The sequence below is a fragment of the Vairimorpha necatrix genome, chromosome 1, assembly GCF_036630325.1.
Source record: "Vairimorpha necatrix chromosome 1, complete sequence".
In the NCBI taxonomy this organism is placed as follows: Eukaryota; Fungi; Microsporidia; family Nosematidae; genus Vairimorpha; species Vairimorpha necatrix.
In genome coordinates this window covers 803,410-819,306 of record NC_088816.1, presented here as the reverse complement: position 1 = coordinate 819,306, position 15,897 = coordinate 803,410, and the positions used below count along the sequence as shown (strand labels likewise).

The 15,897-nt window shown below is 29.4% G+C and overlaps 5 protein-coding genes across 5 annotated transcripts; 2 read left to right on the top strand and 3 right to left on the bottom strand.

Moving 5' to 3' along the window:
- Positions 1 to 5,907: 5,907 nt before the first annotated feature.
- On the top strand, positions 5,908 to 6,514 carry VNE69_01102 (pol polyprotein; the record flags this gene model as incomplete). The annotated part of the gene is made up of 2 exons (XM_065472236.1): positions 5,908 to 5,961; positions 6,308 to 6,514. 2 exons carry the CDS (start codon positions 5,908 to 5,910, stop codon positions 6,512 to 6,514), a joined length of 261 nt encoding a protein of 86 aa, XP_065328308.1.
- A 793-nt stretch (positions 6,515 to 7,307) lies between these two features.
- Positions 7,308 to 8,846, top strand: VNE69_01101 (pumilio-like protein; the record flags this gene model as incomplete). The annotated part of the gene is made up of 1 exon (XM_065472235.1): positions 7,308 to 8,846. The coding sequence occupies one exon, from the start codon at positions 7,308 to 7,310 to the stop codon at positions 8,844 to 8,846; it is 1,539 nt and encodes a 512-aa protein (XP_065328307.1).
- Positions 8,847 to 10,505: 1,659 nt separating this feature from the next.
- VNE69_01100 (putative amino acid transporter) lies at positions 10,506 to 11,753 on the bottom strand (the record flags this gene model as incomplete). The annotated part of the gene is made up of 1 exon (XM_065472234.1): positions 10,506 to 11,753. The coding sequence occupies one exon, from the start codon at positions 11,751 to 11,753 to the stop codon at positions 10,506 to 10,508; it is 1,248 nt and encodes a 415-aa protein (XP_065328306.1).
- Positions 11,754 to 12,433: 680 nt separating this feature from the next.
- Positions 12,434 to 14,083, bottom strand: VNE69_01099 (transcription initiation factor TFIID subunit 5 (TAF5); the record flags this gene model as incomplete). The annotated part of the gene is made up of 1 exon (XM_065472233.1): positions 12,434 to 14,083. One exon carries the CDS (start codon positions 14,081 to 14,083, stop codon positions 12,434 to 12,436), a length of 1,650 nt encoding a protein of 549 aa, XP_065328305.1.
- Positions 14,084 to 14,535: 452 nt separating this feature from the next.
- VNE69_01098 (DNA-directed RNA polymerase II subunit (RPB7)) lies at positions 14,536 to 15,003 on the bottom strand (the record flags this gene model as incomplete). Its single annotated transcript, XM_065472232.1, has 1 exon — positions 14,536 to 15,003. One exon carries the CDS (start codon positions 15,001 to 15,003, stop codon positions 14,536 to 14,538), a length of 468 nt encoding a protein of 155 aa, XP_065328304.1.
- Between the last annotated feature and the right edge of the window lie 894 nt (positions 15,004 to 15,897).

Genomic DNA, 15,897 nt, shown 5'->3' with positions numbered 1-15,897 from the left:
AAAGACAAATACGAAAAAAATTATTCTTTGGTCAAGATATCTTCATTTGAGCTAAATCGGCATGTTTAGGAGGTAAGGATGATTTTTTAGAGCTAAAAAAATTATTATCACCTGTGCCATAGAATTGTATAAGTTTTAAAATAAGATTGACGGCGGGTTCTTGAAACTCTTCTTAAAGAACCAGTTATCAAATATGTCGTCACGTAATCATCATTTTTTTTATTTCTTGAGATTTAAACAAGCTTAATGCCTTAATATTTGCCTCTTCTATTTTCATAATGTCAGAAATCTTTGCTCTGTTCGTAAATAGTAAATTGTTTCTATGCAAATTGATGGCTTGTGTTAAAAATAAAAGAATTGTCTTTATTTAGTTTGGTTCTATGTTTTTGATATTTGCGTGGTTCTGTTCAGAGATATTGAATTAAGAGGTATCTAGCTATTAGCATTACAAACTCTTTATATAAAAAAAAAATTTTAAGATCAAAATAATTATATTTTTTCGCTAATTGCAATAAATCACGTTCATACCTCAGATGAACACATGTATTTAAATGAATTATGAATTTTAAATTATTCCGCTCATTAATTTTGATAGATACGAAAGTAGAGGCAAGTTAAATTTCAAAATTTTATATTTTAACACAGAAAAAACGTATTATACTCATCAAATGTCTCTCAAATTTATGTTGTATGTTGCATTATTTGGCCGATAGCCATTTTACTTACAACATAGATAATAATTTACGTGTGTCAGTTTCCATTATCTTTATAAAAAAATCTATTCAATCTTAATAAATAAATTATAAGTACCAAAAAACGAGATAGGCTAGTGTAAGCAACAAGAACGATGAAATGCTTCTAGAAAGGATGAATTCGAATAATAAAGTACATATATGACACAGATAAAAATGTTACCTGCGATCAATAATGCTAGATTTAGTAATCTAGGAATTAAAATCTGAAATAGTAACAGCCCTACACTTGCATCTATACCTGATATTTATGAAAAAATATAGAAAAAGGTATTCGCATACTTTATATGTATAAATTATACTAGAAAGGCCAAATATATCAAGGAATAACATCACCTTATCATATGTGAGAAATTTCTAAAAACAAAGACAATCTCTAACTTATAATAAGCATGGCCTAATATTAAATGTTATGATTTTGAAAATGGAGTCAAAAATATCGACGTGGAGACGATTAACGTCCGAAAAAATGACGTAAAATTTTTCTTTTTTACCTCAAAAAATGATTTCAAAAAATTACAAGGATATTAATATATTAATTACATGCTGTATTGAAAAGAAACTAAAATATGTTTTATTTATCAATGTTAAACATGCTCTTTAAAACAAGTGTATTGTCATTAAGATCAGAATTCAAGGGTTTTTTGGTTTTAATGCACAAAAAATATTAAGAAAAAAAGTTGAAAAAAAAAAATAATTGGGTTACGAAGATCATGCGGCAATAGAAAAAATTGCACAAAAACATTTAAAAAAATCCCAGGTGTTGATTATATGAATAATAATTCTTTTTTCTATAAAACGTCTCATACAAAAAAAATTTGAAGTATTTATAATCTACTTTAAATGCCGATTCTCGCTTTATAAAACTTTTATTAGATATATAAATGAAAAAAAAGTTATTAACGATTAGGAAGTATTAAAGTTAGCGATAATTCGGAATTCCTTAAAAGATATTCTTAATTATCATATTTTTAAATTTGGTTTCTATAATTCGAAACTATATATACTATATCGTAGAACAGTTCAAAGCCAAGAAAAACAATACAGTAGAAAATTAATGAAAAGCGCAAAGCAGAGGACAATGGAACAAATGTACGTTGTAGCATATTGACCATTCTATTTTTAGGAGTTCACAGTCACTTTATTGTAAAGTATTTTAAGGTTCTATAGATTAAGATACAAGTGTGCATACGGCAACATTAAAAGTTATGGCGATCATATTTAGAACAAAAAACACATTTACATGTAAACATAGTTTTAAAAATGCAATTGTTGAGTATAGCATGTCAATCTCTGATATAGTAAATATCATCTGATATTTACTATAAATTTATTAAATAAATAAACCCATGTTTTTCGGTAATTATTCTGACCACAACAGTTTGGCGACAACCGCAAACAAAAAAATCTTTAGGAACAGTAGAGAAGATGATCCTGATGCATTCTTGGCATACATAAGGGGATGGGCAGTAATTACAAACTGTGGAGAAGAGGGAAAGGTTTTCTTCTTTCGTGATCATTTAGCAGGGGAAGCAGCTATATGGGCGGAATCGGTGCCATGGAGCTGTCAATTTGAATTCTTGTGTGAGGCATTTCTAAAAAGATTTAAAGGAAGATTAAGCAGTGTGGGACACATAAAAAGTCTAGCACGGTGCCTATACCAGTCGGGATCGTTTTTTTCATACTTGGATCAAATGAGGAGAATTTCAATAAAAGCTGGACTTCCGGATAATGTCCTAATTGCATTCGTACTTAATGGACTGCCTGATGATATTGGAGGAATTTTATTGATGAATACGCCGTCTGAACTTACATGGAACTATATCTATAATGCTTGTGAAGGACTCGATTGTAGTAATAGATCGAATACGTATACGACATTACCTCAAAAGGCCAAAGAAGAAACGATGGAGATATGCAAAGTGCAGGGCAATGGTGAGTGTTGGTATTGTGGCAGAAAAGGACATTTTAAAAGAGAATGCGAAAAAAGAAAAAAGGAACAGCGCAAAACGAAGGTAAGACAAGTTGGAATGGAAATTAAAGAAGAGGATGAATGCAATGAAAATAAAACTTTTAATTATTACAACGCCATTAGGTCCTTAGGTAATGCCTCAAATAAAGACCTCACAGTAGTAGTAAAAATCGGAAAATTCCATGTACAAGCGCTGGTCGACTCAGGAGCATGCGTAAACTTAATTAAAGAAAAATACGTTAGGAATTTCAAACTGGAACACACAGGAAACCTTATCTCTGCAAACGGTACAGAAATAAAAACTTTGGATATGACAAGACAAAAATTCACGATCGGAGAAAGAGTCTTCGAAGAAAATTTTGTTGTAACTAACGATATAACTTCAAATATGATCATTGGTCTCGGCTTCCTTAAGAAACATAAAGTCAAAATTGAATTTGGAATAGACTGTCGCATCGAATGGACACAAAAGGAGTGTGCAAAAGAAAATCTGGGAGAACATAGGATTATCACTCAAAATCTCCCTCCAATAACGAACGCGTGTTATAGGTTAGGGGCGGAAGCGGAAAAGGAAGCGGTGAAAATTGTTAAACAATATCTAAAAGAAGGTGTCATACGGGAGTCTAATAGTCCATGGAGAAGTCCAGTGGTACTGGCAAAGAAAAAGAACGGAGATTACAGGTTATGCGTTGACTACAGAAGACTAAACGAAATAACAATAAAAGACTCGTACCCCATGCCTCGGGTTGACGAGATATTAGACTCTCTGCACGGATCAATCTTTTTTACTAAATTAGATGCATTATCAGGATATCACCAGATAAAAATGAATGAAAACGATATAGAGAAAACAGCTTTTTCATGCGGGGGTGAACTTTATGAATTTATGTACATGCCATTTGGTCTAGTGAATGCTCCAGCGACGTTTCAAAGGATGATGAATAGAATATTAAAGCCGTACCTCGGGAAGTTCACCATGGCGTATATGGATGACATTATTATATATAGTAGGACTTTGGAAGAACATAGTATCACGTTAGAAAAGTGTTAGAATTAATTAATAAGGCAGGATTAAAGCTTAACGATAGCAAATGTGAATATGAACAGAAGCAAATCCAAATACTGGGACACGTAGTAGACCATAGAGGGATTAGAATTGATCCAGAAAGGATAAAAGCGATTAAAGAACTAAAAATTCCTCAGAACAGAAAGGAATTAGAATCTTTTTTAGGGACGATTAACTATTGTAGTAAGTTTATAAAGAATTTATCGAAAGAAACTACATACCTTTATGGATTAATAAAAAAGAATTCGGAAGTAGATTGGAAGAGAATTAGTAACGAAGACAAATATATTAAAGCTATCGAATCACTAAAAGATAATATTGGAAGGACGGGAGTACTCGGAATGCCCGATCTTAATGAAAAATTTATTCTTACTACAGATGCATCAGATCTTGGTTCGGGGGCAATACTTTCACAGATACAGAGAGGAGAAGAAAAAATCTTGTGTTATTTTTCTCAGTGCATTCTAAGGCAGAAAAAAATTATTCAACGACAGAAAAAGAATTATTAGCAGTAATCAAAGCAATTGAGCATTTTAGACATTACTTAATTGGAAAGAAATTTCTGCTAAGAACAGATCATAGTGCGATAAAATTTCTATTCAAGAGTACAAACATGAAAACAAAGTTCGCAAGATGGGCGCTCTATCTGCAGGAATATGATATAGAGATCGAACATATTAAAGGACAGAATAATCCAAGCGACTCTTTAAGTCGAATGATGGGGGAAACGCAGAGTATCAAAGTTATAAAAGAACAAAGTGAAGTTACGAAACTTGTTAAATAGACACACGAACGGCTAGCACATGGATAATATAAAGCAATGATGTACGCCTTAAGGAAAGAAAAAATAAAAGGTCTACGAAAGGAAGTTATAAAGACAATACAAAATTGCCTTAAGTGTCAACAGATGGGGTCATATTACATCAAGAAGAGCATCATTCCGGTTAGAGCAGATAAATTAAACGAAATATGGGAAATTGACATAGTAGGGCCTCTACCGCAAAGCCAACAAGGATATAGATATTTGTTAACCATAATCGATCACTTCTCAAAGGTAGCGAATGTAATACCATTGCGGACTAAGGATGCAATGGAAACGAGTGGGGGACTCGAAGAAACTATTAAAAAAATGGGCGCACCAAAGGTTGTTATATCTGATAATGGAAAAGAGTTCGTGAACCAGAGCATGAAAAATTTAGCAACGATACATAAAATTGAATGGAGACTGGGGGCACCATATACACCTACAACTACAGGGTTAGTAGAGAGATTCAACAGAACATTTGTGGAAAAGTTAAAAAAGGTGTCAAATTTCGGGAGGATTGACTGGGTGCAATGCATTAAGAAAACGTTGGAAGGATATCTGGATTCATTTCATCGAGGAATAAACTGTTCACCGCGGGAAATGTGGTCGAAGAAGAAAATGTCAAAACAACAAAAACAGCACATAATTCAATACAAAACAAGTTACTGCAAACCGACAAGAAGTAAAACTAGAGAAGAAATTAAAGTTGGAGATAATATACTTTATCATCACCCAGTCGGTAAAGAACATAAATTAGCAGCAGATTATAATTTTAGTGGAACAATTATAGCTAAGAGGTTTGGATCTGTTGACATCAAGCTAACAGATGGAAGGTTGATTACTTCGAACCTAAGTAACGTGAGAAAATATTTTTTTTAAAAGGAGGAAGAGTGTTGAGTATAGCATGTCAATCTCTGATATAGTAAATATCATCTGATATTTACTATAAATTTATTAAATAAATAAACCCATGTTTTTCGGTAATTATTCTGACCACAACAGCAATCTAGTATGCTTTATAAGAGCATGTTTTGATATATTTTATACATTCAAATACATATTCGTTGTTTTTATTATGACAAAATGTTAGATTATATTGTAGATTCCTTGATCCTCTTTTTTTGTGTATTACATTTTAGAAACGAGAATTCTTAGTTTCGCAAGACAAAATACGCAATCATATTTTGTCATATATCCAAATAATTCTTTAGTAATGTTTTTAAATTAAGAAAGACTAGCACAGATTGATGGACCAAAAAAAAGTTCCAAAAAGCAAGTAGTAGTTCTAAATAAAACTATAGACATATTTCTAATGTACTATAAAAATAAGCCATTTGTAGCTCAAACAATAAAATTAAGTATCGAAGTGATATAAATATTTGTTATATACCAGAAAAGGTAAATTCATTTATATATAATCTAATAAAAGATATCACGTGACAGTAAATCATTATATTTGTCATGAATTAATAAAAATAAATTAACTTACACGATTTAATAAAAGATATCATTAAATAAACCAAACTAAGAACTGTAATGACTCAAAAAAATAAAACCAATTTGAACCAATAAAATTGATTACGTGGTAAAGTGATTGACATATTCGAAATGAACCAATTAAAATAAATAAATTTTCAACAAACTAAATTGTTTTAAATTCACAAATCAATATACAATTTTTACAGATTTAAAAATAAAAAAGATTGGTGAAGGGTAAAAAAAAGAAGGACGACAAACTAATGAGAATATCCAACAAAACTTCATCAGATTTGAGAAATGAGAAATATGCAGGAGTTTCTTATCCTATACCACCAAAAGCCTCGGAAATTTTGAAAGAAGAAATAAAAATAAATGTAGAAGAGAAAAAAGCTTTTGGTAAGAAACTCACTATAACTTTCTTTAATAAAAATAAAAAATAAAAAAAAAATCCAATTTTTTAGCTGCATATTACAAACAATATGAAAATTCACATTATTTTAGCATCAAAATATAAAATAAAACGTCGGCTTGAGTTTTAAATGGCTGCGCAGTAAATTTATATCTTTATTCCAAAATATTATAAATGCCGAACTTCTTGTTAAATGAAGCTAAGACACTTAATAATCTTATTGAATGCTATTAATATAAGAAGATATTTCTTCTCTCCTTTTTATAATTACTAAACATTTTTGACATCTCTGTTATATGCCATTTTAAAGGAGGAATTTCTTCCTTATAAATTACAAAACATTTTGACACCTTTCAATTTTCGAATAGAAAACGGATGAATTTTTTTGACATTTGAAAAACATTACATTTAAAGGAGAAAGCCAAAGCTTAATCTCCCGATTAAAAAATTATGTGGATGGCAGTACCAAAAAATACTCATTCGCTAGATAAAGATGACTAGTAAGAATATTTTTTAAATGAACATTTGTTCATTATTCCACTTGGTAAGTGGGGTGAAAAAATCAAGAGAATAAATATCCGACTTTGTTCGTAAAAACAAACAAAGTCACTTTGCATTAACAAAAAAACTATAAATAAAAATAAATTGCATAAATTTTATCTGAAAATATATTTTTTTAAATTAGAAAAATAATAATAAAAACAAATTCCATTTCGAAATAAAACTTCAGTCTATTTTATCATTGATAATTTGCTCTGATTTTATAACAAAGGAGATACTGCTCCTTTAAAAATTTATAACCCTTTCAATAGAAAATATAAACAATGAGCAATGGAAAATACAATAAAACTCCAAATATAAATAAAGGAAATTCGTCTATATTGAATAAATTGAACATAAAAGAACAAAGGCCATGTTCAGCTCCACCAGTTGACAAACTCTTTGTCTCAGATGATGTTGAACTTATTGACATTCAATATTCTTCATATTATAGTAAAAATAGTAAAGATGATGTTCGAATTCCGCCGCCAGATATTCACATTAAAGGGAAAATATGGCTTAGTGAATATGATGAGATTATTAATAAGGCTTTTAGTTCAGATTTATATTCTTTTAAATCTAAAGGAGATAGTTTATTAGAGAAGATTGATAATGATAATCCAGAATCTAAAAGTAAAGAATATAAAGGCACGTCTAGAACTACGACGCCCATTGGTGATATTAGTATTTTAGATCCGAATACTTTTAATAATCTTTTAAGTATTAATTCTTCACCAAATAATTCTATAAAAAATCAGATTTATAAAAAAGAGCTTGACACTACAGAAAACATGTTTCTTAGTGACATGTTTTTATTTTATTCGGATCAACAGAAGTCTGACGCTTTATTGACTAAGCCTCTTACAAATAATCCAGTCTGCCTTAAAGAGTTTTGTGTTTATATGAGCAAAGATCAGGAAGGATCCAGACTTATTCAAAATAGGATCGATTTATCAACAGAAGAAGAAATTGACTGGTTTTTTTCACAAATTGAAGATTCAATTTATGATTTATCATCAAATTTATTCGGGAATTATGTTATACAAAAAATTCTACCTAAGTTGACAGAATCTCAAAAATTTACAGTTTTTTCTGAATTTAAAAATCGCATTTATGATTTGTCTTTACATCCTTACGGATGTCGCGTCATCCAAAAACTCATGGACTGTTTTGAATGTATTGATTTTGTAGTAGAAGAAATTAGAGAAAATATTTTTCATTTGATCGAAGATCAAAATGGAAATCATGTTATTCAGAAATATATTGAAAAATCAGATGATAAAAATCTTGTTATTGACGTATTTAAAAAGGATTCTGTGTTTTTGAGTACTCATAGATATGGTTGCCGCGTTATACAAAGATTACTAGAATTTTGTAGTGAGTCAGACGTAAAAAGAATTTTAAAAATTTTGATTGGTAATTTAGAAAATTTAGTAAATGACCAGTATGGAAATTATGTAATTCAGCATATGCTTACTGTCAGTAATGACGAAGAAAGAAATGCTGTCATTTCTCAAATTATAAATGATTGTTATAATTTGAGCAAATTTAAATTTTCTTCTAATGTCATTGAACAATGCATTGTCATTTCTAATAAAGAACAAAAAGACAGATTTCTGTGTAAATTTCTAGAAGTTGTGGGTGGTAAGCCTAGAATTTTCAATATGTCCACTGATATGTATGGGAATTACGTAGTCCAGAAATTTTATGATAGTGTTGATAATGCATCTAAAGAGAAATTGAAGAAAGTCTTAAAACCATTTATAAAAGATTTGAAAAAGGTCAATTTTGCCAGACATATTCTATATAAAATTAACACATAGTGTGCATATTAAATTTTATATTTTTAATTTATTATTTCTAATTTAATTGTGTAAAAAACTTTTAAATAAAACCTTAGCATTAAATAAAAAATGTAATTTAACTAAATATAAAAATATTTAAACTTGCAAATAAGCATAAATCAATCCTTAATACTCATATTAAACACATAAAGACTTATAAACAACACAAATATAATTATAAATAATCTATTTACTAAGACCTGTGTGTATCTTATTTATACTTAAACAATTCAAGCATGTTTGTTCAATGAATCATATTTATGCAGAATAAATTAATATGCAAACAACATAGTGCTTATTTAGTTTTTTTAAATATTAGACAAAAAATTTTGAAATCAAAAATTTAATAATATTACACTTTTTTCATTTTTCCCTCTAAAATCGAGTTTGTTGGTTTTAGAACGTTCCATGAATTTTAAAACTATAAAAAGAAAAAAAACTGCATAAACATGGAAGGGACCTCGATGTTTTTTATTTGTGGCTTGAAATACAGTATTTTTTCTACGATATTGCATAGATACTACAATAAACATAAGATAATGTTATCTTGTGTAATTTATAATGAAAAAAAAATGTCAGTTAGATTTATATAATATTATACTATGTATATTTATTTTATCTGATATAGAATTATATACAAAGCAAGATATACGAGAGCCTAACTTGTTTACACAATGACCTGAAGATTTATAATTCACATATCTTTATTATCTCCTCGGAGATTAAGTTGAAATATAACTTCATTGTATATGATATAACATTGATCACTATAATTGTCTTGTCACATATATTCATGACTTCTTTGATATGTCTCTTTTAGATATTAATATTTATAAACAATTCATCAAGCCAAAGATGTTATCAATAGACAATATTTTTAGAATTACATAGTCTGATTTTATATCATTTTCATATGATAGATTTAATTTCCTTATAAGTCCAATAAGATCAAAGCTTTCTCTAGATAAACAGGCTCTTAGACTTAATCGAATAAGGCCCTACTTAACCAAAACTAAGATTTTATTAATTTTATCTTCCATAAAGCTTAGATTTAGGTCTTCTACATGCCTCGATAGTATCCTTGTTAACTTTACAAAGTGCCATTTAACCATACAAAGTATCTGGTATCTTTTCTTAGTTTCTATATAAAAATAATTCATAGATCGAGGATTTCTCCGTGCTAAATGCCCCCACAGGATTTTATATATGAGAAATATGCTTTTGATAGTAGATTAATAAGATTGTGTTAAATTTATCTACCAGTATTTCTATGATACTGATGCAGAATATTTTGAAAATATTTGAATAGTATTTGAAACGAAGAAAATATAAGTGCTATATATTTATGAGAAAATGTTTCATATAAAACAGAAATAAGCAATATCTATATTTACACCACAGAAATCAAACAAATTAGTGTTTAATCTTTTAAAAAACAAGATTAGTTTCGAATTAATTGATTTTTTTAAAAACCAAAAAAAGAATGCATAAAGTGAAGTCTAAATTCATTAATCTAGAAAATTTCTAATAATTTGATTTATACATAATTAAGAAAATAATGCAGGAGTATAAACAAAAAAAAAGAGAATACTCTTGTGAATTTAGAACATCAAGGAGCATTTATTTCTTAATAATAAATTAATTGTAAAGTTCAGGATCCCCTGCTTTGATATCCAGGATAATTGTTATCAGTATATAGACAATGAGACAACTAACTATTCCAAATATACACCTAGGAACCACAGAGTAAATGCCTTTTGTTTCACTCAAACAAAAGTAATAAATGAATGGGTGTATCAATCCAACCGACGAGGAAAATATAGCCCCGCTTACTCTTTTTATTAATTTGATCTTTAAATTCTCAATAAGCACAAGTAAAAAACAAAGAAGAAACAAACAAAATGTGACGTAAGACCTTTTTTTATCATTTTTATTTTCTTTACGCATAAACTGCATAAATACATTGGAAACAGAAATCATCTGGATTGGAAATCCTGATACCAGTACAATTGCCATACTATAGACAGCCAACTTAGAAAGGACATTATATTTATCAAATGATTGAGTTCTCATGAATACATTTATCTTAGAATTACTTTCATATAATTCCTTGACAAAATGTCCTTGTATTTTATTACCAAAGACTATGTAGCCACAATACCCCACCATTCCATACAAAAATGATCCACATAAAGAAGTAGTCAAAGAAATAAAAATAAGATTCTTCCAGGATTTATCTCTTAATTTCTGCACTATTTCCACCATAGAATTTTCACAAATCATTGATGGTAAGAAGAAAGGTACAGCATATTTAAAATTATAATTAAATGGTAAAATATCCGATTTATAAATACTAGACCCAAAAAATAAAGAATAAAATATAATAAGTAAAGCCAAGAAAGAAACAGAAAATGTAGAAATCCAGGATTGTACTTTCAAATTTACTAGATCTTTTTTAAGACTCAAATAAAGTAAAAGTGGCGAGATCAAAAGAGCGATTATTTTTCGAGTATATTCTTGATCTAATTTTAGCCACTTAGAAAATGGGAATATTTCAATAAGAATATCAGTAAGAAATCTGTAAAAAGATACATTAGAAAAGAAACAATTACAAAATAATGATATGTTGACGAAATAATACATAAATTTTGATATATCTTTACTTATAGAAAGATAAGTATGTTTCTTTAAAGGAGAGATTTTTACAACATGAGATATACAAAGAAGAGAAATGAAAGTGCAAAAAGATACGAAGATTAGAATTAAGAATGAGAAATTATAGCCTATAGAGTTAAAAGCATAGGGCATGAAAGTTATACCAGTGCCCAGCATTGTAGTAACTAGTAAAGATATTGCAGTATATGGGGTTAATAAATCAGACTTCATAAAATGAGGGATAAAATAAGAACTAAATTAAATAATCCTGAAAAAATAGAAGGAAAAAGAAATGTAATAAATATAAAGAAACTAAATACATTACAAAACTCTAAATCTTTGTAAATGATGAGTAAGAACAGACCAATTCTATTTTGTAAAATCGTCAAATAGATTTATTAATGTGTCACATCTGGTACAATGAAATTTACACCCAGTTTAGAAATCATCCCAAGCTTAGAAATCAATTAACCTCAACAGAATATCTTTCTACCAAATAGTAACAAAGAGTCGTGGCAAGATCATTTTGCGCGGCATCTTAGGGGTAATTAAGAGACTAGACGAAGTATAGCTATGAAGCTTATTAAAAAATCCTAAGAGATTTTGATAAAGAGACAAATATTAATTTGTTAAAATTTTCGATACTCATAATTGCACATGATATAAAATTATGTTATATTGGAAATATTTAAATGAAATATAATATTACTATGAGTGTAATACCACTTGATATATTATTATTTGAGAATTAAGTGAATCAAATAGTTGCTATAAGTTAGAATAATGTTCTATATAAATTATTTTACATATTGAGAATTTTATTTCGTGTCGTCAAAGAATGTTCTCTTTTATTTACACAAAAAATATATGCAATTTAGTATAAATTAAATTTAATTGGCTTCTAGTTCTCATTATCCCCCAATAAATGGTCCAGCTGTCGAGATTATGTTTCTGTATCCAAATTTGACACCATATAGTGGCGTATTCTTCGTGTAATATGTTCCTACACATATTCCTTTCGGGTCAGTCTTGTCCCATAATTTGACACAATTATCAGCACCAGATGAAGCAATAATAGTCCCATACCAACTAAATGACACTGAAAATACTGTGCTATCATGTCCAGCATATTTAATTAGACTCTTTCCATTTTGTATATCCCATAATATTATGTGTTTATCTTTACTGCCTGACACTAATAATTTCCCACAGTGAGAAATATCAAGGCAAGTTATCGTGTCAGTGTGCCCATGAAAGGTTCTAACAAGTTGTGCATTTGATACGTCGTGTAGTCTGATTTTATGATCAGCAGACCCAGTAAAGAGATATTTACAATTAGGATGGAATTTCACTGTTGTCACATCACTCAATGCCGTGACTATCAGCCTTTCTGGTTTGTCGCCTGTCATTGACCAAATGACTGCTTGTCTATCAGACGACCCACTTGCGAAATAAAAGTCATTTGGCGCGACATCCACAGTCCAAATAGGAAAAACATGAGATTTGTAGACACCAACAGGCGCCAATAAGTCCAAACTCCACAGTTTTACAGTACAATCCTGTGAGCAAGACAGTAAAAACTTATTAGAAGAAAAAAACTTGACCCCATACACAGGCCCCGCATGACCTACAAGCCTATAAGAAAAGCCAACTTCTTCAAATTTCTCTTCTGTTCCCGTTTTTATATCAGATTTCGCCAATTCACTAGACTTCTTTAATTTTCTCAATGGCTCTTTTGTTAATGAAAATATGTCTATAAAACTGTCTTTAAATCCACAGGCCATCATTTTCGAGTCATTTGAAATATCAAGACTTGTTAATCCTTCGTACGTGTTGTGTAAAGTGTAGCAACAAATACTAGGCAGATTATTTTTATTTACTGAGACTCGCTTACACAAATCTTTAAGTTTCTCTATTTCCGCATTTATCTGTGAGGCATTTGGTCTGTTCAAAGTGTCTGACTCTTTTAGTTCTCTTTGTTTCTTCAGTTGTATAGCGTAGGCCTCTAAATGATCATATTTATATTGTTCATCTACTAAAATCGCATCTTCGCATTCTTTTGATACTAAAAAAGTAGTCAAGTCTAATTCTTCATCTCCTGTTGATACATCAATACCCTGAGGAATATCTTCATTTTTTACACCAGTATAAATCTTAATATTCAAATATTGGTTTAGTACTTTCAAAATGTAAGTGAAGTTGTTTTCCTCCAAGAAATTTAATAAAAGATCAAAGGCGTATCTACCCATAGGCAGGTAATATTTCGAAGTCCTGAATGTGTGCGCCAGATTATTTTCGTGAATATGTTGGGGAGTGTAAATACTCTCGAAATATTTTAATTCTTGTTTTTTACTTTCGTGGTCTTTTAAATATTTCTTAAAAAATTTTCGCGCTTCTTCTGGCTTATTTTGTTGTATTAAGTCGAAGTAAATGTGGATGTAAAGAGGATATAGTAAAGGAAGAAGATCATTTTTAAAAAGATCCAGAGAGTTTTCTATCCAGTATTTTAGTTCTAGATAAGAAAGTTCTAGTACGTCTAAATTTGTGTTTTTATCTTCCATTTATAAAAAAGGGGCAAAAAAAGAAAAATTTCATGCATGAAAGAAGAAGAAGAGACGAGAAATTTACATAATGTCGAATTAACAAGGTCAAATGAACTCTAGAAAAAGTAGATATGTTAATAAAATATAAAAAGCAAATATCATATGACCCGAGGAGAGACATCATCGTAGTATAAATTATGATCTAATTTATTTCAGATATAACTAAGAAAAAGATCTAATACGGAATTAAATGAGACCCAATGATGTAAGCCATTTATCTGGATTTTGTACATTGATGTGATTATGTTTACATCTAAATGACTTTAAGATGATTTTTGATTATTTAAAGATCTCTTACAAATATATCTTAGTAAGAGATCCAAGATGGTCTTGGAATTGCAAATATGTAAAAATGATGTATAAAAAATGCATATTTTATAAAGTTATAAATTTAATTATATGCTATAATTCTATGAGATAATTCCAAGATATTCATCATTTAATGTACCAACTGCATATATTTTCACAGAGTCTATTTTTGTCCCAATAATCCTCAATCTTACGATTGAATCTTTGAGTATTCCCCCTTCTTGTATTTCATTGGGGATTTGATGGTTAGAAATAAAAACAGTGAGGGGACCCACTGACGCAAATACGCCCATTTTATTTATTTCCACAACGGAGGCCTCCATTGTCTCCCCTTTAAAAGGCTTAAGAACTAAAGCTTTATACTTAATTTTAAAACTTGTCTGCCCGTTTAGACTTATGATTCCTTCACTTACATCATCAATCTCCAGAACTGACACGACATACCCACTATCATTACAAGACCCTTCTATTGTCTTGTATAAATACTCCTTAATCAGAGACTGGATTTTTGGGCCAAGATAACACGAATTCAAGTGAATGATGTGGGTGAAGTCTTTTACAAAAAACATTGGGCGGGGTAAAAATTTAAGATTTTTAAAAAATTGATGGGTAAAAAAATGACATAAACAATATAAAAAAAAGAAGAAGATAGACAGAGATATGAAAAATAGGCTTAGAATGGCAGATACATGTAAAATGGCCAAAATTATATGTACGAAATAATGTCAAAATTTAATATTTTAACCTTGTTTTTTGAAAGTCGAAGCGGAAAGAATCAAATTATTGTAAGAGAGAGGCCACTTAATATAAGTTTTGACTATATAACAAATTGTTACTTTATATTTTGCAAATCATGTGGTTTCTCTCTACAAATACAAAATTATTCCTTATGTAATGACATGGGATGAAATTGTAACTAATTTCCACCACGCGTATATCAAAGAACTCTGATTAGAATAGAAGCAAGAATCCATAAAATGACTTTAGAAGGCCTAACAATGTCAATATGATATGGGTTTGATTAAAGGGGGCACTCGAGAGCCCAAAATGTGGATTTCAGAAGTTCTATTAGAAAATATTGTGAAAAGTGGTTAGTAAGTAAGATATTATACAAATCAATTATATTACTATCTTCTTAGTATAATTTTCAATATGTTAAACATTTAGTTCAACTAATAATAAATTTATAGAGGCCAAAGGATATTTTAAAGATGATCGCCCTGTTTTGTCAGTTTCGATTACGAGGGTAAAAAATAAAACTAAAACGCCAAGATGCCTTTCTTGGGACAAGTATCTCATATTTGTGAATTTGTTGATCATCAACTAACAACCTTATAGAACTTGTTTGGATTTAAAGCTTATGGCTTTATAAATAGAATATCTTTGGTTGAGTTTATTTAGCTCATTTTTAATTAAATAAGATAAACCTTATACAATTTAAGCTTAATTTTCTATAATTAATA